The 27,456-nt window shown below is 36.5% G+C and overlaps 1 protein-coding gene across 1 annotated transcript in view; it reads left to right on the forward strand.

Annotated features, from left to right (window-relative positions):
* ARHGAP15 (Rho GTPase activating protein 15) overlaps nucleotides 1-27,456 on the forward strand; it is a 643,467-nt gene that overhangs the window by 372,079 nt on the left and 243,932 nt on the right. The window contains exon 9 of the mRNA XM_090267320.1: nucleotides 3,434-3,556. Within this exon, the coding sequence (XP_090123446.1) occupies nucleotides 3,434-3,556 (123 nt within the window). The remainder of the gene's footprint in view (nucleotides 1-3,433; nucleotides 3,557-27,456) is intronic.

The following is a 27,456-nucleotide window of genomic DNA, read 5'->3' on the forward strand; positions in this document are numbered from 1 at the left end:
AAATAAAAAGGAACTCTCTGATCTAAAATGTCGATAATGCAGGTTAGGTACCCTGCTTTAAATAAAGTATTATGATCCTTTTAAGTGGCAAGTATAGTCTTAATTCAGTATTTAATAGTGCCTAATCTCATGATAATCAAAATTTCAACTTTATTTAAAATCAAAATTCCATTCTTAAGTGGGCGGAAGGCAGGATGATTTCTTTCTTTTCCTTAGCCTAACTCTGCATCCTGACTTCCCATCTTGCTAATACAAGTTTGCAACAAGTTTGTGGTTAAAGCTAGGGGAAGAAGGATGCAAAAGTGTCTTTATTTGAACAGTTGTAATAAGGCTTCTCATACTCTGGGCCAAGAAGACTTTTTTCTTTTCTTTTTTTTATTTTTATTGAATTTATTGAGGTGACATTGGTTAATAAAATTATATAGGTTTCAGATGTATAATTTTATAATACATCTTTTGTATAGTGCATTGTGTGTTCACCACCCCAAGTCAAGTCTCCTTCCATCACCATTTATTCCCCCATTCCCTCTTCAACCTCCCCCACCCCTCTTTCCCTCTGGTAGTCACCATACTGTTGTCTGTGTCTACCAGTTTTTTGTTTTTTTTTGCTTAATCCCTTCACTTTTTCACCCAGCCCCCCAATTTCCCACCCCTCTGACAGCTGTCAGTCTATTCTCTGTATATATGAGTCTGTCTCTATTTTGTTAGTTTATTTTGTTCATTAGATTCTAGATGTAAGTGAAATCATATGGTACTTGTCTTTCTCTGACTGGCTTATTTCACTTAGCAAAATACTGTCTGGGTCCATCCATACTGCTGCAAATGGTAAGAATTCGTTCCTTTTTACAGCCAGGTAGTATTCTGTTGTGTAAATGTCCCACAGCATTTTTATCTACTCATCTACTGATGAGAACTTCGGCTGTTTCCGAATCTTAACTATTGTAAATAATGCTGCTTTGTACATAAGGGTACATATATTATTTTGAATTAGTGTTTGGGGTTTTTTTGGTATATACTCCCATAAGTGGAATCACTGGGTCATAAGGCAGTTCCATTTTCTTTTTTTTTTTTTTGAAGTAACTCCATACTGCTTTCTACAGTGACTGCACCAGTGTGCAATCTCACCAACAGTGAGAATGAGAGTTCCCCTTTCTCCACATCCTCGCCAGCACTTGTTGTCTGTTGACTTATTGATGACAGCCATTCTGGAAGGTGTGAGGTGATATTTCATTGTGGTTTTAATTTGCATTTCTCTGAGCATCTTTTCATGTGTCTATTGGCCACCTGTATGTCCTCCTTGGAGAAGTGTCTATTCAGGTCCTTTGCCCATTTTTAAATTACATTATTTGTTTGTTATTCTTTTTGGTGTTGAGTTTCATAAGTTCTTCATAAATTTTGGATATTAAGCCCTTACAGATGTAAATACGTTCTCCCATTCAGTGGGTTGTCTTTTGATTTTGTTAATGGTTTCCTTTGCTGTGCAAAAACTTTTTAGTTTGATGTGGTCCCACTTGTTTATTTTTTTCTTTTCTTTCCATTGCCTGAGGAGATGTAGCAGAAGAAATATTGCTACAAGAAATGTCCTGATTTTTACTGTCCGTGTTTTCTTCTAGGATTTTTATGGTTTTAAGTCTAACATTTAAGTCTATCTATTTTGAGTTTATTCTTGTGTATGGTGTAACATGGTGGTCTAGTTTCAGGAAGACTTTTTAAAGCAGACAGTCTCCCTTAGGCACTTTTGTGGGTTCCTTTCAGACCCCATTAAGAACATTTGACTTCAAATCCTCTAATTTCAGGCAATTTATTTTTTCTAGCTTCAGCTTCCTCCAGAAACTGTCTCAGTGTCTCTGTCTGTCTGTCTCTCTCTCTCTCTTTCTCTCTCTCTTTCTCTCTCTCTCTCCTCTCTTTCTCTTTTTGAGTTTATCAGGAGGGGATAGGATGACTCATGTCTAGGTTCCTCACAATTGGAAGTTAGCAAGACAGTTTTCACCCAATAACTGCTTTAAAATATGTATTTGATTGAAAACTTTCAACTTTAAATGAGTAACTGAGCTCCTGATATTTTTATTTCTCTTCCCCTCCCATTCTTTCACCAATACTCCAATAAATTAGAATGCCAGACAAAATTCTGTGAGACTGATCCCATATCCAGACTTGACCTTGGACAAGCTACTTAGCCTCTTTGCCTCAGCTTCATCTCTAAAATATGTAGACTTATTTTACACATTTCAAAAGGTCATTGGGAGAATTGATTCAATAAACTTTGGCTGAACATTGCTATATGCTAAACAATATTTGAGATATTAGAGGCACATTAGTGAGAAACACTTACAAAAGTAGACAAACACCCTCAACCACATGGAGCTTACATTGAATAAAGTTATATCATGTAAGCTTCCTTGGAGAGTACCAAGCACATAGGAAGTTTTCAATTTATTTTAGGTACACATATTATTTTAACCCACTTAAATGGTTGGTTTATTCTTAAGTATAATTTGAGAGGAAAAGAGGTATTTTTGCACCTAATAAATTACCCCAAATCCTCACATTATGTCAATAATTGGGTTAAGACAATAGAGGGCCCAGTTAATATCTATGTCTTATACAGATAATAAATGCCATCAGTCATTCATAATAAGATACCTTGAATATATTTAGACTCTATGTTTAATGAAGGTCCAGACCTTAAGTGTTAGGTTCATTATTGCATTCATAGCCTTCAGCATGGAACCTGATGATCAGTACACATTCAGCAAATATTTGTTCATGAATGATTTTGACACATACCTAATTTTAAAGATAAAGGTGAGGAAAGGAGCTGAAGATAGGGGACTGCTGAAGACTTGGAAAATTTTTGAAATAAACTTTTGTTTCAGAATTTCCCCTATAACTGGTACTAATTTTGACATCAGAAAGAAAAATAAAAAATATCTGCTTCAGAAAAAGACAGCACTTGGGGTTAACTTTAAAAAAAAAGATTGACAAAATTATTTGTGCAAACAGGACCCTTGAAAATGCCTGAATTACCTACAGGCAATATATAATCATATTTAATTAAAAGTAACAATTCTAAAGTGCATTCCCCTTGTTTAGATGAGTTTTTATTTGAACATAATTTTGTGTATAGATATAGGTAGGTAGAATTGTCCAGTAAAGGTTTTCATATTAACTACCATGGAATAAAAGAGAAAAATAAATTGTGACTATATGGAGCTAACCACCTTCTCATTGCACATTCATATTGCAGCAGAACTAATGCTTTCACATGGGCACATTTTTACTCGTATGCCTTGTCTAAGCAGAAGGGCTTAAGCCATTAATTCAGGGAGTCATTCCATAGCTACTATTTTCTCTTCATATTAGCATAAAGTAATAATCATAAAGGAGAAATTTACTGAAAGCCTCTAACCTGTTTTTCTTTTTTAATCTCCAGTGTTCAGACTGCATCACAGCGCTTCTGATACAAGCGACAAAAAACGAGTTAAAAGCAGATTAAAGAAGTTTATTACCCGAAGACCTTCCCTGAAAACTCTACAGGAAAAAGGACTTATTAAAGGTATAGGACATTTTATACTTTTTCTGTAACAGTGTTAAGTGAATGTGCCTCTGTGTCCATAGCTAGTCCGATATAAAGAGCTATTAGAAATATTTTACTCTTTTTTGGTTGCTTATTAAATGTTCTGCTCTATAGGAGAGAAAAAATAATAATTGTCCAGAAAAATAATCCTGAGAAAATAAACCATGCATCATAGGACTGTTGAAAAAAAATACCCACTGTTGCCCTCAGAGGATCTGAGCTCTGCACCAGGAACAGACCTTGGCTCTACTGCTCATTTGTAATGACATTGAACAAGTTATAATCTCTCTGAGCCTCAGATATTTCAACTGTTAAATGGGAATACTTATACCCACCATTGAGAGAATCATTGAGAGAAATAAATGAGGTAATTCATATAAAGCATTTAACAGAGTTGTGGAACACAAGTATTTAATAAATATCCACTGTTATTAATGTTATTATTATTTATTACTGTTGTTATTACTGTAAGTGTGCCAGATAGATGAAAGGATGGGTGGATAGATTAAACCAGTGTTATAGATTTCTGTAACTGGGAATTATTTTATACATGGCACAGCAAAAAATATATTACTTTCCTGACCAAGAACACAAACGTGTCAACTCTATTATTCTCACTGTTTTTCAGATTTTCTAGCTGATAAATTTGTTTTGAAAATTAGATATAAGAAAAATTTTGAAAATGGATAAAATAAATTCTTGAAACAAACACTGAGAACAAAGTTGAAAGACTGGTTCTTATAGAATTCAAAAGGTGATTTAGTATACAATAATTTCTCAGGAAAAAGGCAAAGCAGATTTTCATGTTTTTAGCAAACTTAATATGAGAATTGTTTAAACAGTTTACAGTAAGTGACCTGTCAATTTCAGTCCATTTTGAAACATAAAAATCATCTGCATTCTGAACAAATCCTGGAAGGTGAGATTTTGTGAAGCATGTGCATAGATATCACTAAGAGAGTGGAAAATTCTTAGAATGTAAGCATTTGGGGGTAGAAGTAGTACATATTGCAAAGTGGCTCATCTCACTTTTAATCACTGAAAATGTCCTCTGCAGTGCCCCCAGACAGTATTTGTCCTCTACAGACTCAATTACATATAATAATATATACTACTGTCTCCATTTCTACCTTAGAATTCATCCCATAGGCCATGATTTCCTTAGACAGGATTCAGTTGCAGGTTACCTGCCATCTTGAAAATATATAAAACCAGGTTATTAGCCCAAACAATCTCAATCTGACATAAACTCTACATTTTTCATGATACTGGCAAAATGAAACATTTTAATTCAGTGGCAGGTTCTGGCTCAATCAAAATACTAAAGAAGTAGTAACTGTAGAACTCTAGAATTGATCTCAGAAAGCAGCATAGGAGCCAGATGCCTAGTGCAGTCTCCATACTGATGCAATGGAACCGTTGAACATGCTCTGCTGTGCACACTTCCTCTCTCAGAGCACCATTAATTTCTCACCGTATCTGGCCAATGAGCCAGTATTCATTAGAAGGGCTATGGAAAATCTTTGTGAAATTCTGATTTGATAAGCTGCCATTATTGCCTTCAGTGGAATTTTATTCCAAATGTGGATTGTTATGCAAATATAGTCACTTCTTGGGTTTGTTTCAGTTTTAACTGTGAATTTTTTAAAGGGTCTTACTGAGATTTTTTTTTAACGGAATAAAAGCATTAAACCAATTTTTCAAGCTACAGGCCCACTAAAATTGAGTACTTTATTTTCTTAGCATCCCTAAGGCTAAGACTTTGAATAAACAATGAAATAAGGGTTTTTGAAAGGTTACAAAAAGTCGTATAAAATAAATTAATGATGACTGTTAAATGGTTAATTTCTCTAAGTAAAATGACTTAATTCTTTCAAGGAAAACTATTTAGAAAAAAGGTATAATGGCTTTTTAAATTGTTCTGCGGTGCATTTGTCCAAAGATTATGGACCAAATTCTTTAAATTGTCTAATCATCCAGATCTATAATACAGGCCTTTACTATTAAGGTCCAAGAAACTGAGCATGATAGTTTGGGTCATACAGTTTACAGGGCTACAGTCACTTTTCAAAGTGTTTAATCTTTTGTGTAATGTAACCAGCAAGTTGAGAGGCCTGAGCTTTGAATTCAGTCAGTCTTTACTGAGCACCCACTGTGGGTCAGGGAGTGCTGTGCTTTATTAACTTTATAATGCCCGGCATAAATGTGAAAAAAGAACTGTTCCAATATCATATAGTCTAAACTCAGTCACAAACCCTTTCTTCAAAACTTTTTTTTTTTTAATACTCATGGAGACTTGGCTAATATGTGATTTCATTGGCTCAAATCTAGATCTGGAAACAAGCACTTGATGTGGCTACATTTTCTAATTCCTTTAATATGATTAATGAGAGGGATACATTGTGATGCCAAAAAAGGGCACCACTTGGAAATGCTTCTATTTGTAGTTCTTCTGGTGGTTGCTGCCATATCTTACATTACTGTTGTTTGGGGCATAGGTTAGTTTATTTTTGTCAATATTTTTCTTACCTTTAATGTTATCATGTCTTGATTTGTCAAGCTTAGATATTACCTCGGATTTTTTTTTTTTTTTTTTTTTTTTTTTACAATAGGCATGAATTCAACTCAATTAAATAAGACCTCACCTACCAAGCCCCCTCCCCCAATTACTCATGCTCAAATACAGCTGGTCTGGTTATTTCCATTGGCTTTCTCTTAAACATTCAGAATACTTAAATCTCTATTTATTGTTCTATTAACCACAGAAAACTGAGACTTAATGCTTCCATTAACGTGATGAGAAATTTATTGCCTTCTTCCTCCCTCATCTCCTTTGCCTTTTCTATTGTGATCTGTACCTCTACATCATAAAAATTTGTATTATTCCACTCATTTCTATAATTATAACTTACTTATAGTTGATTCTAAAAGTTAGAAATTAAAAAACAGCATTCATAAGTCTACAGTTCTGTAAGGTTGTCTACTATAATGCCAAGCATCAGATTCCTTCTCTGTTCTTACAATATTATGACGTCTGTGACTCTCAGCCTAATGCCCCTTGATCACAGTGAAAAAGATTTTCTTTTCTTTTACATTTGAAGGTTATATGAGTATGTTTATACTGTTTCAGAAGCGCAATCAAGCCTTTCATTACCCCCATATCTTGCATCTAAATGTGAAAAAGTTAGTCAACAGCATATACTTCATATTGTTCATGTAAATAATATGCAATCTTTGGCCAAGTCATGCGCCAAATTGGATTAGTATATCCACAGGTCCAATGCTGTGTCTTATGTGTTACATAAATTATGTTCTTACTTTTGAAGTTTGTACTCCATCATTGACTTATAATCATGCTATACTTTAGTTTGATGTATTATTTGATTGTGAATTTCTTGTACAGACATTTTCCCCTACAGTTTAATTTTCTTATTGTTTTCTGGGTATAAACATCATTAAGAGGTTAATTATCTCAGTTAAACAGTCTATATAGTCTAGTCCCCAGAATGCCTTTTAAAGTCTTTCCACTAATTTGAAATCATTGCTTTTCAGGCTTCACCTTTATCACCCTGTGACTTCCTTTCACTGACTTTCTGAGTTGTATTCACTGTGTTCTGAATCCCATCCCTTGTCTTTATTGCTTTAAATTCTTTTATTATTATGTAGCAGCTCTGGTAACTCATTTAGACCTCGAATGTCTAAAAATATTTTCAGTAGCCCCATACACTAGATCAATTGTTTGGCTGGAAATAAAATTCCATTGCCTTTAGAACACAGAGTTGTAGGTTCAATTTTTTACTTTTGTTACTTTTTTTTTTCAGAATCTTTGTGATTTTTTGTCTTTATTTGTGATTCTATAATGAAGACAAAAATTTATTATGCTTAGCATTTAACTTGAAGAATTGTGATTCTCTTCAACTCTGAAATTTTTCCTCTTTATTATTATGTTGATGTTTATTCCATCAATTTGTGCTTCCTTTTTCAGGGAGAGTGGATATTTATGATGTGTGTATTAGATCATCAGAATTGATTTTTCTCATACTCTTACAGAACTCACAATTTTATCCTTTTGTCTACCTATAATTTAATTTTAACTTTAGCAATTTATTTCTAATTTTTAGATGCCTTTCTTATTCTCTATTCTTTTTTTTTTCTTTCACATATTTCACTCTGTAACATGCCAGAAGGGCAAAAATTTTGTTGACTACCCTAACAATGAGAATGGTACTTTGCACTCAATAAATATTAATTGATTGAATAAGTGGGAAAATAGAAAATAGGCTATACTTTTTGTAATTTTTTTAAAGATAGATAAAATTTGTTATCATTTTGGCCTTTGTTATTATTAGTTTAAACTATTTTTTTTGGTTCTTTGAATCATCATTTTCACACAGGTTCCTTTCTTTCATATATTTGTCTTATTTTGTTTCTGTCACATTAGTGATTTGACTCAAATGTCTGTTAGGCAATAACTGTCTATTCTTATTACATAATGGAGCTGCAAAATAGCTAAATCTTTGTGTACATGTATAGAACTTGCCAATGATATGCTTTCAGTGTAGGATGATTTTTAGAGACTCATATCTGCCTCGAACATCAAATATTTCCAAAAGATACAAAATGACTTATATACTCTTGAATCAATTTTTATAGAATTTTTACAATGATAGAAAAATTACCATTTATCTCCCTTATTCCCTCTCCCACCTCTACCCACCCCCTCCCTACAATGACCACAGTGCTTTCCATGTCCATCAGTTCTTTTGCATTTTCTCTTGATCCCTCCACTGCCCAATCCGCCCCCAGAGCTGTCAGTCTGCTTCCATCTATGACTCTGTCTCTATTTTTCTATCATCAATAAATCAACAAACAACAAGTGCTGGCAAGGATGTGGAGAAAAGGGAACCCTTCTGCACTGCTGGTGGGAATGCAGACTGGTGCAGCCACTGTGGCAAGCAGTATGAAATTACCTTAGAAAATTAAAAATAGAACTGCCTTATGACCAGTGATTCCACTTCTGGGAATTTATCTGAAGAAACCCAAAACAGTAATTCAAAAGAATATATGCACCCCTATGTTTACTATAGCATTATTTACAATTGCCAAGATTTGAACGCAGCCCAGGTGTCCATCAGTAGATGAATGGATAAAACAGATATGCTATATTTACACACTGGAATACTACATGGCCATAAAACAAAAATAATTTTATCCTTTGTGACAGCATGGATGGAGCAGGAGAACATTATCCTAAGTGAAATAAGCCAGTCAGAGAAAGACAAATACCATATGATTTCACTCATATTGGAATCTAATGAACAAAATAAACTAACAAGCCCAACTTACCTTAATTATTCAATTCCATTTCTTCCTCCCATCCTTCCTTCCTTTCTTTCTTCTCTCCTTCCTTATTTTCCTCCTTCTTAAAAATCTCTCTTCCCTTTCTTCATTCCCATCTTCTTTCTTTTGCTACTTAGATTTATGCAGCAAATCATAACCATTATGGCTCCAGAAAAATATTTTCCCAAGTATTCCCTTAAAGATTGAGAAAGTAATCCAAATAAGTGTCAAGGAAAGGCAGGAATAACTTGTTTACTTTGAGAGAAGTATAAACATAATTTGTGGTTGGCTCATATTTATATTTTTGGTAATTTTTATCATGGCACTCTTTATACATAAATGAGCATGAGCTCATTTTATTTCCTAGTTATACCCACTTACATAGTGTCATCTAATTGCTGGAACATTTAACTAATTACTGACACAGACACAATTAATTGTTTAAAGTTTCTGTCCTATGAGAAAATAATGTCTTTGAAATTATAGTACTTTTGTAAAATATGTTAATTGTATTGAGAAGTAAAGAAACATTTGCCATTCAAAATGCAGATACAAATTATTACCCTAAATTTTGTTTATGAATAGCAAAATCATTGAGTTAAGTGGAAAGTATTTTTTAAATAATTTGTGAGAACTGATATTTGACAGAGTAACCAACCTGTCACATTATTAATTTGAGCAAAAAAATATAGGAGCAACACTGCAATATACCTTCGAGTAAAGATGTGCTCCAACTTTGCCACTTGATCAGTGTTAGCCTGAGAATAATTGTATTTGAATTTATATACTGGGGCATGGGTCTATCGTTGCTTCATCCTGAAATACTCTCACAACTTCCACAATATCCACTAATGTCCTTAAAAATATCTTGTAAATCTTCTTTCCTTTAAACTTTTATATGGTTCATAGTTGAACTGTGATCCTTTCGAGTGAGTTGTGTCATGATTTAATATTAGCCAAAATTAATAGCCAACCTTAAGCTTCTTTATCTTGGCCTATAAGCTTCCTGGTTCCCTTGCATTTGTAGTTTCCAGGAAGTTTCTGTTATTTAAAGGCTCTTGGGAGCAAATGTGTAGTAATAGAGTACCATATGGCTAATTTTTGTTCAAATAATAAAATATAGGTCACTGTGAGAGATGGCAAATGTTGAGAGAAAAGTGCACCTGAGTAGCAGGTTAAGCCTATGTCTTTTAAAAGCCTGTTACCCAGGGAGGAAATGATCCAGGTCTTATGAGATATGGAAAGCAGGATAACTTTAGAGCAACGAGAGAAAAATGAGGTCCAGAAATGAAAGCAAATTAGGTAAGGGAAGAAAGAATAGGCCAGAATAACAGATTGATTCCCCTGTGGTTCTCTTTCTTATGGAGAGGGATTTTTTTTACACAGGCATTAGTTAGAATTTAATAGTATTTGAGATAGTGACATAAATATTTGATTTTTAGTATCTAAAAATGGTTTTGACCAATAATTTCCTTGTATAACTCACTACATCTTGTGTATTTGCAAATATCAATAGTAATAATTCTTCTTTATTCTTTTAAATTCTATTTCTTGCCCTTTGAATCAAGTTCTCAAGATCTTTCTCCTTTTTTTAACTAAAGGAAAATGCCAGACAGTATCAGGCTTTAGTCCTAAAACTGACTGGATACAAGGTAATAGCCATGCCAAATGCTGGGAATATAGGATGACTAAGACCCATTTGATTCGTAGCCAGCATATTGGCATTTTATTTATAGCCAATGACCTCTAAAACCCATATTAAATGGACAAATGAATAAAATCAGAAGATGCTGATTTTATTCCTTTTATGGATTATCTATCCTTAAAAGATTCGCCAGTGTTTTGGCATACCCTACACAGATAGTCTAATTCTGGTGCCAGTATGAGTTACTATCTCTAAGCCTTCCGGCTTCTATAAAATAAGAAGTAATAGAGCATGAACACCAGTAAGAAACAGTAACTGGTAAAGATGGGTTTCCTTCATAACATGAATCCATACCATGATTTAAGCATATCTTGTGCTTTAACTCAAATTGTATGTGGGTGTAGATTGTAGAAAAGATACAAAACCTCTCCTTCCATCCCTGACTTTGCACCAGCCAAGATTTACAAGCTGTCTCAGGCGTATCCTCAACTAGTTGCAGATGACCACAAGTCATGCTAATGCAATATTTCCTTCTTGTGTCAGGAAGCTGCTGCCCTCTGGAGAGGTGGTCCATAACCATCTCAATCCTTTAATCACATCCTAAATCTTTCTTCCATGAAACCACCTGAAGAGAAGAAAAGCATGCAGGGCCCTCATCAGTGTTTACAAGAACCCCCTTTGTAAAGGTTAGCATTTCTAATTGATACCCTGCTGTTCTCCAGCAGGTCTTCTCCTACTGCATAGTTCCCTTGTGAACCCTAAACCCAGCTTCACAGGCAGTGAAAGGTTCTTCAACTTAGTTTTTGTTAGCCTTTCAGGGCCTCTGTAGACCCTATGAACTGTACCCAAAGCCAATGCTGGCTCTTCACTTTCTCCTTTGCAGTTTTTATAATTCCACGGCTTACACAAAGTGCTAGCTGCTGATCTCATTAGTCATAGGTGGACAATGGAGGGGAGGAAAACAGAATTTCATTCTGACCTGAGATGGATGCTCTAACCAAATGAACGAATAAATGCTTTCCGTGCAGTGAGATGAGTTGAATTTTCTATAGCACTTGAGGAAAGAGGTCCCATTCCTTTCTCACTCATGGTATGAGTGGGATTTGAGAATTCACGTTCTGTGCACATTGAATGTGTCTTAAAGATAGCACATATCAGAGCTCTCGCAACCACTGTCTCCTCACCAGGGTTCACATTCAGCCAGATGTGCGGACTGCTACAGGCACAGAAAGTGTTAATTTCGACAATTCATTCTGACATATCCTAAGATTAAGATCATGCTCTTTTATCTCCTTCCATGTCATTGAAAGTTTAGCTTACAAATATTTTGCTTCCAATTTATGTCTGTTATAAATCAATTATATTTTGTAAATTCTCAACATAAAGACAAAAGGAACTATATCATTTTATTTGTGGGGGGCAATTTTTGTTCAATATTTAAAAATTGCTGCCTGTTGACTTATTCTAACTGATTAATGACATTGAAATTTAACCAGTCTCTGTAGAATTTAGTCATCAGAAAAAATAGTTTCTTGTTGCAAAAGTGCTATACTAGCATTTTCTATCTTTCTCTGCAGGAAGGCGGCAAGAGGCCATATCAGAATTTGGATAATCATAATTGGTGGTCTGTCAGTGTTAGTCAAATTGCAATGTGGAGAGGTATATCTCCCAACTTTTCTTTGAAATTGACTATATTGCTCTAAGTGTGTTTTATCAAAGCATTTTCTGGGGCAACAGATCTGAAAACATAAACTTTATGTAGCATTATTCTTCCTTAGATATTTCCCTTTAATATGTTATTTCTTTTTGAAGATAAAAGTACATAAAAGAGTTCTGGGAATAGGCAGCTACATGTCATAAACACCCTTCACTCCTCCTGGCCCAGGGCCCCCAGCCCCTGAAATTTGGAAATGATTTGATTGAAGTGATGACGGCCTTGATCTTGTTGGAATACTCCTCCTTCTTCATTGTCCTCTTTTTCTCTATGGGAGGCAACAACCCTGTCATGGAGTCATTCTGGGGAGGGAAAGAGGTATTTCAAGTAACCATATTTTCCTAACACAAAATTAGACACATGGCCTGACAATGACATAATATTTGAAATAGAGACTGTGCTCAAAGATCCAGAACATATGGTTGAAAGAGTTTTCTTATAAAAAGCAACTATTAAGATAGTTTCTAGATTCTTATTCACAGAAGGCACATTCCTCCATCACTTTTATTCACACTTAAAAACACTACCCACAAATAGAAGATTGACCAGTTTTCCCTTGAACATGTTGTTTGGCTGGTGTGAGAAGCACCCTGTTGACTAGAAAGTTAAATGCACAGCCATCAAGGAAGCACTGCAAACCAGGCTGCCAAACATATTATGAATATATTGCTCTTCTTAAAAATGCTAGTTGGTTTTTCATACTGGAGTATTGACTAACTGTCTGTGTTTGATGTATGGTTTACCAGCCTGATGTCGACTTATGGTTAGAGCTTAACTTGTTAGTTCTGCTTTTGCAGCCAATTCAGAATAACTACAGATGCCTCGAGATATTAAAATTGACTGCTCAAATGGACTCAGTGTGGGGGTTTCATTGGTTTTAAATTGATAACAGCTGAAAGAGTGAATGATTAAAGTGTACACGGCATAGGACACAGCTCTTTCATAGGAATTCTTGTGAACAAACTCCCAGAATGTGGGAATTTTTTCTCTATTTTTATATCACAGTTATTTCTAAGCAATGCTGAGTTAAATTTTTAAATTGCACAGGAAAATTCAGGAGCTTGCAGACAAAATTTTTTGAGAAACTGAGATAAATTTTGATGAAGTGGGTTTCTAGTCTGTAGGGAACATTTAAAGTTAAGTAGCATTCTATAAGGTGGTAATTGTGTCTATTTCCCAGGCATTTGAGTTAAATAAACTGCATAGGAAGCATAAACTGTCATAATAGAAGGGTTGGAGTGTTGTGTACATCTCTTTCTTCAACTCACAAAAACTAAAGTTCCAAAGTGCCTTATCACAGATAAGTCAAACAAAACCTCTTCTTTGCTTTCTTATTCTCCTGGGAACAGTTATTTGTCTTCGTTATTTAAAAAGGTGATCCGAACATTTTCTTCTTACACAGGAATGAAAGAACACAAAAGGGAATTAAGAAACACCCCCGACCCAATCCCCGCTCCTCAAATCAGCAACACATATTTTTTTTTTAAAAAAAAAGGTTTTATAAAATGTACTTTCACAATTTAATTGTAGCTTAGAGGAAAAGCCCAGTAAAGAATTCAGAGAAATTTAAAGAGGTCCATAAGAAAGAAAGAAAGGCCTGTGTGTACATGCCTTCTTCAACTACATTTTTCCAAGAGTTCAGTGCTTTTCCTATCCAATACTGGGACTTAACCCCATTCTATTTTCAATTGTTTCTAATATTATACTTTTGATATTCCATGAAAAATTATTAGGAGCACTTTATATAGCTGAGAGAAAACATCAATCTATAATAAAATTAAGTTGAGGTTTATTGAAGAAATATAAAGCTAAATATCATGTGCTTGTTTCCCATATTAATTTTTAAATAAAAAACTGAAACCTGTGCCCAACTAGCATATACCAAACATGTATCAAATATCAAGTGTTAATTACAATTAGTGGAATAAATGATCTAGATATATTTGACAATAACATTGGTGGTTACTAATATATATGTATGTTCAGACATGTAAGATAGTCAAATTATGAACAATGCTCTAATTCTGAAACAAAACAAGGCTTATGTATTTGACCAGTATTTATAAGAAAATATGTTACATAATTATTGCTCAAATTTTGCCCCAAATTATAACCCATGAAGCTGGACTAAATCTTAAAATTGCCTAATTCTATGCCTTCCTGAGATGCATGCAGCCATTGAATCATGCTTTGTGTGGAGATGGATAACTTGTGCAGATAGCCATCTAAGAGGCTGCTACAAGGTTTGACGTTTTCATAAGATCTATTTCCCTTAGAAATGTAAGAGCACAAGAGAAAATTTTCATTCTCTTTCAACAGTTGTTGAGCTCCAATTTTTTAATGATTTTCTTATCTAACCATATTAGATAGGGGAGAGATTTTAGAGAAGATGTCATCCAAGCTAAACACACGTGAGGGTCATTAACTTGAATATATCACTCCTAACTTGTCCCTTTGAACTTGGAACTCAAACTCATAGGAGGAAAAGAAAAGATGGAGGCAGGAGCTGACCGGACTCAGTTAACCTCATAATGAAAAAAATCTAACATGGAACTAGAGGCTGAGAAATAAGAAAGCAATGGTCTGAAAATATCTGGAGGACATCTAAATATCTTCATATTCTGAATATTCTAAATTTCAGACAAGCTATACTTCGTCATTTGTACCACCTCGTACATTCATTCTCTGAACAGCAAAATACTGTGTTTACATCTTTTGTGATTCCACATTTTAAATGCACTGGACATGTTACAATTTTCCATCTTAAAAAAATTAATTAGCATAAGAGAGCATTAAATATTATGTAAAAAATTTGACAAGACCTCACCGAATGTTTTTTGGAAACAACATGTCAAAGAGGAAGTGAGAGCTCATTTTGGTTATATCTGTTTACATAAGAAGTCAAATATTTGGGGTTGCGGAGAGCAAGGTTAGGCCCTCTCTTCATCAAAAACAGAATTCCCAATGATGTCAGATAGCTCAAATTCTCTAGCATGTTTCCTTTACTCATGTACACACTTGCATTGATGCCCATTTTATCAGAAAGACTGCATATGTATAATATGAATGAATAATCTTAAAGAAAAATAATACTGGTCAGAAATATATTGTTAATCACATGACAGGAGACAACTACATCTGTACATGAGGTTATGTGGAACTCAAGATGCCACAGTAAGATGGAGAAAATATTCCAAGGGTGGCTATGCAGTAAAAGAATATAAGTATTCCAAATGTGATTGCGGAGTGCCAGTTATCAGGGTACTGCATCCGTAGGTGTGCCTGTCCCATGCTGTCGCATGGAGGACAGAATGGACTGCAGCAGCCCTGGCCAGGGACCTGTGGCCTCAGAAGGGACTGATGGACAAGAATTGGATAGTGGGGGGAAAGGAACTACAAGCTTGGTCCAGGACCAGAAGACAGAGAATAAATAGCCCATTGGAGAAAGTCTGGAAGTTGGGGTGTCTTATCTGAAGAACTGTGGAGATGTAGTAAATAGTTCTGGGTAAAGTTTAAGTAGAAAGCACTCCCCTGTGATAACCCAAAGCCATCTGTTCCAACAATCAGTTGTCATAGCATGAAACTACCAAAAATCTAGAGGAAGCTTCTGTCTCCCAGACACAATTCTCCAAGTGAAGAGTCTGAGATGACACTGGATGTGTTGAGCTCCAGTTTCACAAATAAGCTGAATCATGGGTATTTATCTGAGGTCTGCTACAAGGAGTCTGTACTCATCAATTTGGCATGCCATCTGGAGGCTGAAAATGGTGTAGGCAGCCTCTGCTGAAGCACAGTCCCTGCCTCTTGCCCTAATTAAGACCAGCCTAGAATCCTAGACACACACAAAATGTCTAACAAGAAATATAGTTTATTCTTGAAAAAGAGAAACACCCAAACACAAAACTGGACTTAGTTTTATATCATGTTTAAATACATGAAGTACGTTTGAAATAATTAAATATATGCAAGACTATTTGCCACATCGGGTCTGGGTGCATACGGTGTGAAGGGAAAGGCGGCGGTGACAAACTCTCCCTGAGCTGTTTGAAAGAGCTATATGTGCTGTACAGTGTTTCACTCGGGACACCGATGTATTGCCTTCATTAAGCCATAAAGATCACCCAGTGTTAAAGTGGATTTGAAGTCTAGTCTTGGTACTGCCACTTACTAGCTTTGTGAATTTGGGGAAGGTAATGAAATTTTCTGCATTAACACTTTCCAGATCATACTTTTTAGGACTGTTGATACTGTATAAACATCAATTAGCATAGTAAATAGTAACTATTAACTCTTATACTCTACACCTATTTCTAGTCTTACTATGGCATAGCATATTACAAATGCTCCTTCTCCTGAAGGCAGAGTAGGCCTTCTGAAAACTGCAAAACAGATAAATTATGGTGTGATTTTTGTGACAAGGTACTAATAAAGCCAACATTTTGAGCATTCTGTGTGCCTAGCACTGTGCTCGCAGCATTGCATGCACTAACCAATAACAAGGATGGAGAACTATGCTTGCATGCCTTTATGCTTTGATTGTTATTCATATTGCCTGCTCATGCATATTCTTTAAAACACTGCATTCTGAGAGGATACAAAGTTACATAAAATGGAGTCCCCCAGGTAATGAGTGAGGCAGATAAATGTACAATAAATACAGCAAAATATATCAAATGTCAGATGCTTTAAGGGGCATTCAGGTCACAGATTACAAGTGGGAAAACTGTGGGAAAGATTAATGTTTCTTTTATCAGCTTTAAACTGAGTCCTGACTTACACATTTGAACAGGTGGAGAAATGGATAAGATGTTGGGGGTGCACTGTTGGGGGAAAGCAGGGGAAACAGTGGCTAGGATGAGAAGTCTGTGGCAGGGGTTTTCCTTAGTGCCAAGCTAAGGAGTTTGGACTTCATTATTCACTTAGTACCCATCATTCTGATTAATTTGGTGAACATTTATGGAGGACCTCCCATGTGACAAACAGTGGCCCAGACACTGACTGGTTCCACAAAGATGTATAAGATGTGATTCTGTCTTCCAAAATTTAGATACCGCTTAGAAATAAGTATTTTTTAAAAAATCACTTCCAAACCCTGCCAACTTGGCTTAACTTAAGACCAATAGAAAGATATATTAGAAAGCCATATATGGAATTAATGTTGTTTTTTTTTAATCCAAGTTTACTTACTTCCTATCTCACCTCAATGGACCATGCCCCAGCAGCCTGTAAATATGAATGAAGTAACATTGACATAAAACACAAATATCACAAGTCATGGCTCCCACCTGTGTAATCATAGCAACACCGCCTTTCTTTGTCTTCAAGGTGTCCCTAGCTATTTCTGGGAGCACCTGCAGCATATTGCATATGATGAGGACTGCCTGCCCCATGTTCTTCTTTGATAGCTCATTGCCTGTAAACTAACCAGGGAAGCCTCACCCCGAACCCCCACCCCCACCCCCGGCATCTTCCAAGACACGGCTGCCTCACTGCCTAGGTACTTCCCAGGAGCTTCTGAACCTACAAAACCTTCCAGATGCCTAACAGTGCACCATCCCTCTGGTTCCCACTGCGTTTCCAGATATACTCCGGTGCCACAGCAGATGGGAAGGCTGCCCTTCTCCCCAACCACCTGCATGTGAATTTAGGGCCTAAAGCAATAGCTCTTAGACTTTGAGTCTGACAAAGTGAGAAAATAGTTTCTTGCCATTCTGTCTGAGGACTTTGAGGCCTTTTTCTCAACAGGAGTCGTATCTACTTCCTGGGACTTAACTAGAATATATGTACTATTTTGTTATCTCTGAGAATTGTCTTTGACTTCCATAAGCTCTTTTCACCAACTAATATTAATGCTTACAGTTAGACATCCGGGTGGTGAACGTCATTCTGCCAGTTCAGTAGGCAGACCCAACTGAGATACTTCATCCCATCCTTATATGTGACTATCTCCTACCATGTAAGGTTCTGTTAGCTAGGAATGTAGTGTAAATGAAGAGTGTGCAATAAACACAGAAAATGTAAAATATGCAAAGTCCGTCTCACAGTGAGATATTATTTATTCAATTCTGTGGGTAGCTTTGGGACAGGATAAGATGTTTTAGAAATGTTACTGCATAGATACTTTCTATAGTAAAGGCTAAAAAAGAGGCACATACATTGTATTTGACTGGAAGCCCAAAAGCAGCAAAATGTTTTCAGAAATGCATGCATGACCTACTAGTTTGGGCTCCTGAGCCCTTCTCTCCACTTACATTCCTGGAAATGTTTTTCAGTTTCTTTGCATAGAATAACCAGTGGATCGCACTGCTCAGAGCAGCCCACAGGAATGAGCAAAGCTGCTCAGAGCTTACACCACGCCTCCAAGGATCTAGCTAACACTTTCACAGAACCGCATGGTTCCCCAGCTCTTAATATGGTTTATTATAAAGTCCTCTACCTGCCTCAAGGCACTTTTCATCAAAAGCCACTTTTAAGCATAAGCTGAGGACTAAAGAATGCCTTTAACAGAAGCCTGAAATAGCTTTTAACCTGAGGCTGAGAAGAGAAAATGCTTTTAACCTAAAGTGCTTTCCTTTTGGGTACTTCAACGAGTACCTAGCACTCAGCATTAGTGGCTATGAGAACACCCTTAAGACCCAAATGAAAGAGACTCCATTATAGATATTCAAACCTGTTATATTAATATATTACAAGTAATATTTGAAATCATTAAGCTGTTTTACTCCAACTAAATTTGAATCTTTTCTTATTGAACTATGCATTCATGCAAATAAATTGAAGTCTTACCATCTGGGATACTCACAAATCTATGCCATGATTAGGAAAAGTACAATGTTCTTTCCTAGATCTTACTTAAATCTGAAGTGAGTCAAAATTTCTCCCTTCCCTCCACCCTAAAAAAATCTTTCAACTTTTATCAATTACTGAATGACATTTCCAGCTTTAGTCCATATTCATTGAGCTAAAAAGGGAAATTAAATTATTCAGAATTAATTTAGTCACGTATCTGAATAAATTGTATGTATCAAGTTTTCTCTTTAGAATTGTCACTCAAACAGAAATAAAAGTACTGATTTCATAGTAGTCTCAACCCCCAGTGAAGTTCCTAGCATGTCAAATAAGTAGACAATCTAATCAGCAAGTGTTATCTTCAGAGTAATTACAGTAAGTTATGTGACTGAACAATTAAATTCTGAACAATTTCTATTTTAAGAATATAAAGTGTACACAAACAAATACAGGATAAGGTAGCAAAATTTGTCATCTTTGAATTTTATCTCTCTTCCCTTTTTTTGGCCCCTTCTGTAACTTCAGTGAAAGGAAGACAGGCAAATGAAAGCTGAAAATATTGTCAACTGAAAATCTAAATAATCAGTCTTTGCTAAACAAAATTTGGCCATGTTAACCTTCCAAAATGCACGAATGCAAAGTAACTGGAACATATTTTTTTCATAACTAAGTGATCATGGCACAATCTTTAGATAGAAATCACTTTCTTTTATACATTGTATTCATTCATTCATTTACCTATTCATTCATGTATTCATTTGGCAACCAGAAGGGAATGTAATAGAATATGAGAAATACAAGTGGCAGAAATTACATTTATCTCATTCTACTTTATAAAGTTTCATTCACCTTGAATATCCTGTTCAAATTTTCTCTACCTAAACACTTTTATTCATTTTTACTCTTCCAGCTCAAATTTAACAACTTCATGAAGTCAACCCTGAATTCCTTATTCTGGTTTAGTCTTCTTTTTATCCCCAAAGTATAATTTTATTATTTTATTATTGTAATATATTCTAACTGGACCGTGAGCTGTATCCAGTAGACTAGAGAAGATGTTACCTGGAGAGAGGTAGAAAGGAATGGAAGCAGGACATGAAGTCTTTCAGTGGTTTTAGAATTATTATTTATTTGTAGTTTCTTCTTCCTTTTGGAAACTTAGTGGGCACTGCCTTGGTGAAGTCTGTTTCTCTCAGTAGCTTCACAATGTTGGGCTTCTCCTATGTTAACTCCTTCAAGTTCTCTTTTCATTCCCCTTCTTAGACTACTGGGGACTATTCAAATATTCCAGGGTTGAACTATTCCAGTCCTGTGGCTCCAAATTCCATCTGTAGATTTTCCAAACTTAAAGCTTTAGCTTTAAGCTCCAGAGTTAACATTTCAAATGTCCTTTTGCTATCTCATGGATTTTTGGTAGACACCTCACATTTATCAAGAACAACCCTTGACTCCCCAGCTCCCACATGTTTTCTCCCTCAGAAAATATTACTGCCATTTACCAGCTGAGTCACCCTCTGTTCTACATTGTCTCTGCTGCTCGAAAATCTCACCTAGAAAGTATATTCTGAATCCAATCCCTTTCAGCCACCATCATCTCTTCCTGGAATATTTTACCAGCCCCCCAAACTGGCCTCTCTACTTTTTTTCTTGACCCTCCAAATATAGTCTTCACATAGCAACTGTAATAGAAGGACCATTTAAAAGCAGAAATCGCGTTCTGTCACTCCCCTGTTCAATAATCTCCAATTACTTAGAATAAAATCATACTTGAAATAATATTTGATATCCTTGCTGACAAATAGGGTCCTACCTGCTTTGGCCCCCAGGCTACCTGTTCAGTTTTATTTTCAACCACACCTCTTGCTTGTCGCTTCACTCCAGTCACGCTGGCCTCGCTGCCCCTCTAACACACCCACTCACCCCAACAGCCTATGTGCTTCTGCCCCTCTGATCGTGTGTTCTCCTTTTGTGTTGATTCATCCATTCACATTTTTTGGTCTCTGTTCAATGCCCCTGCCTCAGAGATGTCATTGCTGACAACACTTCCCACTAGCTCTCTATCTCCTGGCCTTGATTTGTTTTCTCATAGTGCCTATCACCATCTCACATATATTACATATTAATGTGTGTGTGTGTGTGTGTGTGTGTGTTTTCCCCATTTACATATAGGCTGTGTGAAGACCTCGTGTTCTATTCATTATTTTATCCCCAGCAGGCATTGAAAAATACTCAGGGATGGATGAACTGAATAGGTTGATTAAAAACTCAAGCAATATTCACTTGGTTAAACCATTCTCTATACGGTTGTGATTCAGAGCATATACATGTCGGGGGGAGTATGTGTGTATACGTGTGTATTAGTGTGTTGTGCTGCTGGGTAAGCAGGGAGAGGGAAAAGTATAAGACAGAGTTGTTGTCTAGAGTAGACAGACAAAAAAATATTTCATACTCATTGCTCCATTTGGATTAACAGACTTTTCACTTAAACTACAAATTTGTTTCTGGCTAGTGGACTTACTAAAATGTCCATTGTATTAATTGGAACCAAAATGAGTTGAGTTCTATTTCCATGAGAATTTCAAATGTTAGAAGAAGGAGCCAAAGGGTACTTCATGGAAGTATTGTTTGGGATTTGGGGTGAAATTGGGAAAGGCAGAGACTCCTGGGAACCCAAAACAGGGAGAAAGATTAAAAATGGGAAAATGGGAGCTGTGGGGGAAGAACTCTGCTGTCCTTTCTGGATGGCAGCTGGCCTGTCACTGATACTGGGCCACTCTGGTGAAACGATACTACTCCTGCAGCCAACTGTTCAACTTCAATTGGAAGCTGCAGCTTACCATTTCTAGGGGAGAACCTCTCCACAGAGTCTGGGCAAATCCCCCAGTCTTTCCAGAGTAGACATTATCACTATCTACCAGGAACTTTAAAATCTGTTAGGTAGATGAGATGCAAAAATATGAGTAAACATGTGGAGGGAAACTATACACAGAAGTGTATCTATTTAGAACTTCTATTTATTTTTATTCTAAACTACTTAAAAGTTAAAATAATTAAGCTTTTTTCCTGTACTTGCCTCTTATGATTAAAAAAATCACAAGTAAACAAGACAATGAGAGAGATTTACTTCCAGTATCTGTTAGAGATGCAACACAGAATCAGCCCAATTTTTGATACCTATGTACCAAAAGCAGTAGCTGATATGTTTAATCAAAGTCCAAAGCATCATAAGATGATGCAGTATCTTCTGAAGCACCTCAGATAGATTGAATTCAGTAGTGTTTTAGCATTAGGCATATTTTTCTGCATCTTAATTCAAAGACACAAGCCACCAGTAAACTATAGCGCTTACTTAAATCACCCATTTCTCCAAAAATTCTCAATAACATTGTGGAAAACGATCAATGGATACTCATACAGGGAGTATTTTAAAGGAGAAAAAAGAGAAGGTGGTAAGGATGAAAGTGGAGAAAACCTAAAAGAGTAGAAACAGGACTCTTTGACAAGTAATCTGAAAGTTTTGGTCTGAAAACTAATCCTCTAAAGGAAAACTAAATGTCACTTATCATTTAAAATCAAAGAACGAATTCAGTTAAATTATTGAGATTACCCATGTTGAGAATATTAGTTTTGCTCTTCAGTACCCACTGCCCCTCCGTTATATGATAGGAACCTAATGGGCAACAATCTGCCGACTGTGAGCAGCACTCTGGAGGGAGAATACTTCCAACTGTATGCTGACTGCTATGGAGGCTATAAGAGCTACATATATTTTTTCTCATCCCAACCCATTTTTAAACTTAATCTCACCATTGGTCATCCTCCGCTGGAAATTCCAATCTTAAGCATTGGGTAAATAGAAGTCATTATGACACTATTACTGGTGAGGTGACAATGAAAATAGCATCCTGACCCAGTTCTCAGACTTACAAGACAATTGTTTTATTTCTTGCTTCCTATTTATGGATCTCCTAAGTCCCTTGGATTTTAAACATCTCTGAGACTGTGCCACCAGACTCCAGTAATTTCTTTGACTTGTTAGTAAATAATTTTGAGTTCCCAGTAAATTCTTTGAGTTTCTTTCCACCCCATCTCTCAATATTATTCAAATAAATTTTCTTTGCTTAAGATGACCACAGTTTTTTCGTTCTATTGCAGCCAAAAAAACCTTCACAAGTATACCTCATGACCAACATAATTGCCTGATGTGTGTCCGTGTGTGTGTGTGTGTGTGTGTGTGTGTGTGTGTGTGTGGCTGAGCAGTTCAGTTTGTGGTTTTAGATGCTTTGTTTTCCTTTTTAAAATTTACTTGAGAAGCTGCAATGGCCCTCTGTCCTAAAAGCAGAATAGCATCTTTTTGAAAAGCATGTGGAGGCTGTCTCCTGGGTAAATGATGATAACACCGTCACATTATTTGAACATTTAACTGCCTCTATTGAGTAGTTTTCCTCATAGTTTTGATTCATTTGGAATCTAACTGACAAAGATCCCATTACTGGGTATTCTTTCCATAATTTGTCAAAAATACATAACAGAGATGAGGGAGAATGGAGCTAATTTGTAATCTGGGAGACTTAACCTGGTTATGCTGATGAACTAACTAAATGGGTCAAAAGTTTGAAAGCTTAAAGATTAAAATCCACCATTTCCTAGTTAAACTCTAATTCATTATGTAAACAACATGATTTATGAGTACAGTCATGTAGAAGGTCTATTTATTTTTCTCACCAAAAGATGCTTTCAATGAAAAATTGCAGAAAATGGATTTTCTCCAACCAATGTGTTGTCTGTCACCCCTGGTATACACGCTGAAGCAGTACAGTAGAATGAAGATATAATGATCACACTAGCCAAGGCCATAGGCATTTGAAGAGCATTCCAAAAATATTGGCACCCTTAGCAAGAGGTGTTTGTTAAATAGAAAGAGTTGTTAAGAGAGGAAGATAGGACTACCAGTGAGCCCACAGATGGGAATATAGGTGGGGAGTTGGGAGCTCAGGGTTCTGGGACTGCTCCCTTTTTGGAGTACCATAAGGAAGGAGAAGGCAGAAATATTCCTTAATGTTGTGCCAGTATATCAGGCTTGGGAATTTATGGGGCAAAAGCTAGGTCATGAATGTTTGCCTAGAAACAGAATATCTTCTCTCTCCTTTCCCCTTTCCTTGCACTATTTTAAGATAAAAAGTTCTGTAGTTAAAACACATTTCCAAGATTTAATGGTCCTTCTTAGCTTATCAGACTCTGGACTGTATCAGATTTATGGAAGGATGGCAATCCTACAACAGCCCTTAATTTTGACAATGACATTTTAGCTAAATCTCTATGATTTACTTTCTTTGAGTAGCACTTGTTGCTTTGCAAAGTCATTTCATGGGCATTATCATCTCTGTAAGTTATATAATTCACCATTTTATGTTGAAGACTAATGTTGTAGGCAAGATTCTTCCAGCTGTAATTGATGTAAACTTGTCCAAACTTCTAAAGTAAGAATGGAATTTATTGGAGTACTTAATTGAAAAGTCCAAGGGACAAGGATAGATTCAGGCATGGTTAGATCTAGGGGCACAAAATGCTATCAAATCTTTATCTCCCCTATTGCTCAGCTTTATTTTCCACTCTATTGCCCTAATTTTCCAATACTTCTCCCCAGTGACAACATAACTTATGGAAACTCACATCCTGATAGCTTACCAACATCTATAGATAGAAGGTCCCTCTTTCCCACTAGCATCAGGTTTTACTTGACAGATGTACTTGGACCATGTGTTCATGTCTGAACCAATTACTGTGACCAGGGAGACAAAATACATGTTCACCCCTGGAGCTAGAGGTAGTGAAGTCAGCACTACTCAAAACAAACAGCAGCAAAATGAGAAAGGTGTCTTCCTCAAAGGAAAATCAGGGTGCTCTTACCAGGGAATAGAAAAATAGTTATGGGGCCAGAAAAACCAACAGTTGTCCATCATCATTTTCTAACCAGTGCCATGTATGACAGTAGAGCTCACTGAGCTCTTTTGCTAAGCCTGTCCCTTTCCATTGTGATTGTAAGCTGTCTCTTGAAACTTTAGAGAATATGCTTTGCCCATGTTCTAGTCAAGTTTGTTTGGTTGCATTAAACAGAAATTGACTCTAATTTCTAATGCACCTCATGGCGAGGATATGTGGTGCCTGGAGTCAGGCATCAGAAAGTGGGAGTTGAGGTGTATCTGCTTCGCTCACCTCTCTCTGCAGATTAGTTGCTGTGCCCACTCCCCCATTGTACATGGTCATCTCCCTAAATGGCTGCCCCTGGCCTCCAATATCAGAGTCGAGGCAGCCTTGCAATTCAAAACCCTGGAACCACTACCTCAGTCTGCAGTGTACCAATTCTATTTTTTTTTTTTTTTTTTGTATGGAGGTATCCACTGGTCCAGCTTGGGCCACATGACAACCCAGCTGGAGAGCTAAGTCCTTGGACACAAGATCCATACCTTCCTGGGTGAGTGTAGCCAGTTTAAAGAGAGGCTAGGAGTGAGAAAAAAATTTTCAGCTCTCCTGGTAATTAGCAAAAGCAAACATCTCCCTTCTATCTAGTGAAGTTCAATAAATCTAGGCTCCTTTCTCACCAAGGTGCTATCAGCAATCCAGAAGGGCTAGTTTTTCCCTGTGAGGCATTGCCTGCACTTGCCTGGACCTCCCAGTAAGTGGCAGTAATGCACCTCCCCCATTATAACAACCGAAATAGCCGGTCGTGTTGCACTTCCCCCCTCAGAGCACTGTGGCGATCAAACATACCCTGGAATTGAAATTCTCTCCTATTCACCCCAAGTCAAAATACTCCCCCACGTCTGATCATTCTTTGTTATTAATTTACACTACAAACTTCTTAATAAAGTAGTCTCTTTACTATCTCTACATCCTGACCTTCTTTTTAGATCTTGACCACAAACATCTGCTTTTCAGTTTTATTCTTCTACTAAAGGCCATTTTCTTTATGGTCATCACAGCCTTTGAATTGCCAAAATCCAATGAGAACTTTTCACTTTTATCTCCCATCACCAATCTGCTGTATCTGAAATGCTTGTCTTCACTTCTAAATATCAATCTCACTATTCTCCACACCCTCAGGTTTCTGCACCTAGGTTTCCTTCAAACAAATCCTATGAATCACCTCTTTTATCCAGTGTCTTAATTTAGGTCTCTCTATGCATTGTATATTTGTAGAAACTGATGTTTTGTAGCTATAGACAAAAGACTCAATGTCTTTTTGCTTCAGGATTGATATAAAGATTAAATGAGTTAGAATATATGAGGTACTTTGAACTTTGCTTGGCTTAAATCATATTTTTGTGCCCTTACAATAAGCATTATAATTATCACACACCGTTGCAATAACACTAATCACATTTTAAGTGTTTGTGAGAGGTATTCTTCCCCCGTAGACTACAGCAGATCATACTTCACGCATCATTGCATTTTCAGGCTAGAGCACAGTGGCTGGCTCATAGTGGGCATGTAACAGATAGTTAATAAATGAATGGCTCTTTGCTTCCTTCACAACACCCAGCATGTGGTAGGAAATATTCATGGACTTGAATTCAATAGAACTGAATTGAGCTGGAGAGAACACAGAATAAGAAGTAACTTAATATTAGGTGAGGCATGAGGAGTTTAAATTTTAAGGTAAGAGCAACTTCTCTTGAGGTTCTTCCACATAGCTGAATCTAAACCGATGCATACTTAAGTCCATATTCTAAGCAAGTTTAGAATTATTTTTTCTCTATTTTTTTGCTTTCCATTGTCAGTTTCCATATTCTATCAACTCTCTTTGTTTTTACCCTCACAACATTGCTTAGATCACCAAAACCCCAGACACCTATTATCATCTTCATCAGTTACCACTGCTGCATCAAGAATAAACACAAAATCTCAGTGGCATACAGCAAAAAGCCTTTTTTCTCCTATGGCTGTAGGTCAGACAGTTTAGACTGAACAGCCCTGCTTTGAGCTGTAGGTCTGACTGGCTTTGCCTCACCCTTGAGGATTGGCTTCTGGACAGTAGGTACCCAGGGATGCTCTTGTCCTGGCCACCGCAGAAAAGTAAGCAGGAAAGCAAAACTCTATATTGCATCTTAAGACCTCAGTCCTGAACTGACACATTGTCATTCCTACTCACACTACATTGTCCAAAGCAAGACATATGGCTGAACCCAACATCAAAGTAGTCAGGGAAATAAAACGTTGCCCACTCTAGTGAGTTTTACCACAGTCACATGGCAAGGGGTTTAGATGTATACACCTAATTCACAGAAGACGAGAATTGTTAATAATGATTAAATTCACCACTGCTCTGTCTTTCCTGATTCTGGTCTCCACAACATCCTAGGCAATCACATTAGCCTTTAATCTCTTTGT

Source organism: Furipterus horrens, unplaced genomic scaffold (assembly GCF_987537825.1).
Source record: "Furipterus horrens unplaced genomic scaffold, mFurHor1.1.pri manual_scaffold_1, whole genome shotgun sequence".
In the NCBI taxonomy this organism is placed as follows: domain Eukaryota; kingdom Metazoa; phylum Chordata; class Mammalia; order Chiroptera; family Furipteridae; genus Furipterus; species Furipterus horrens.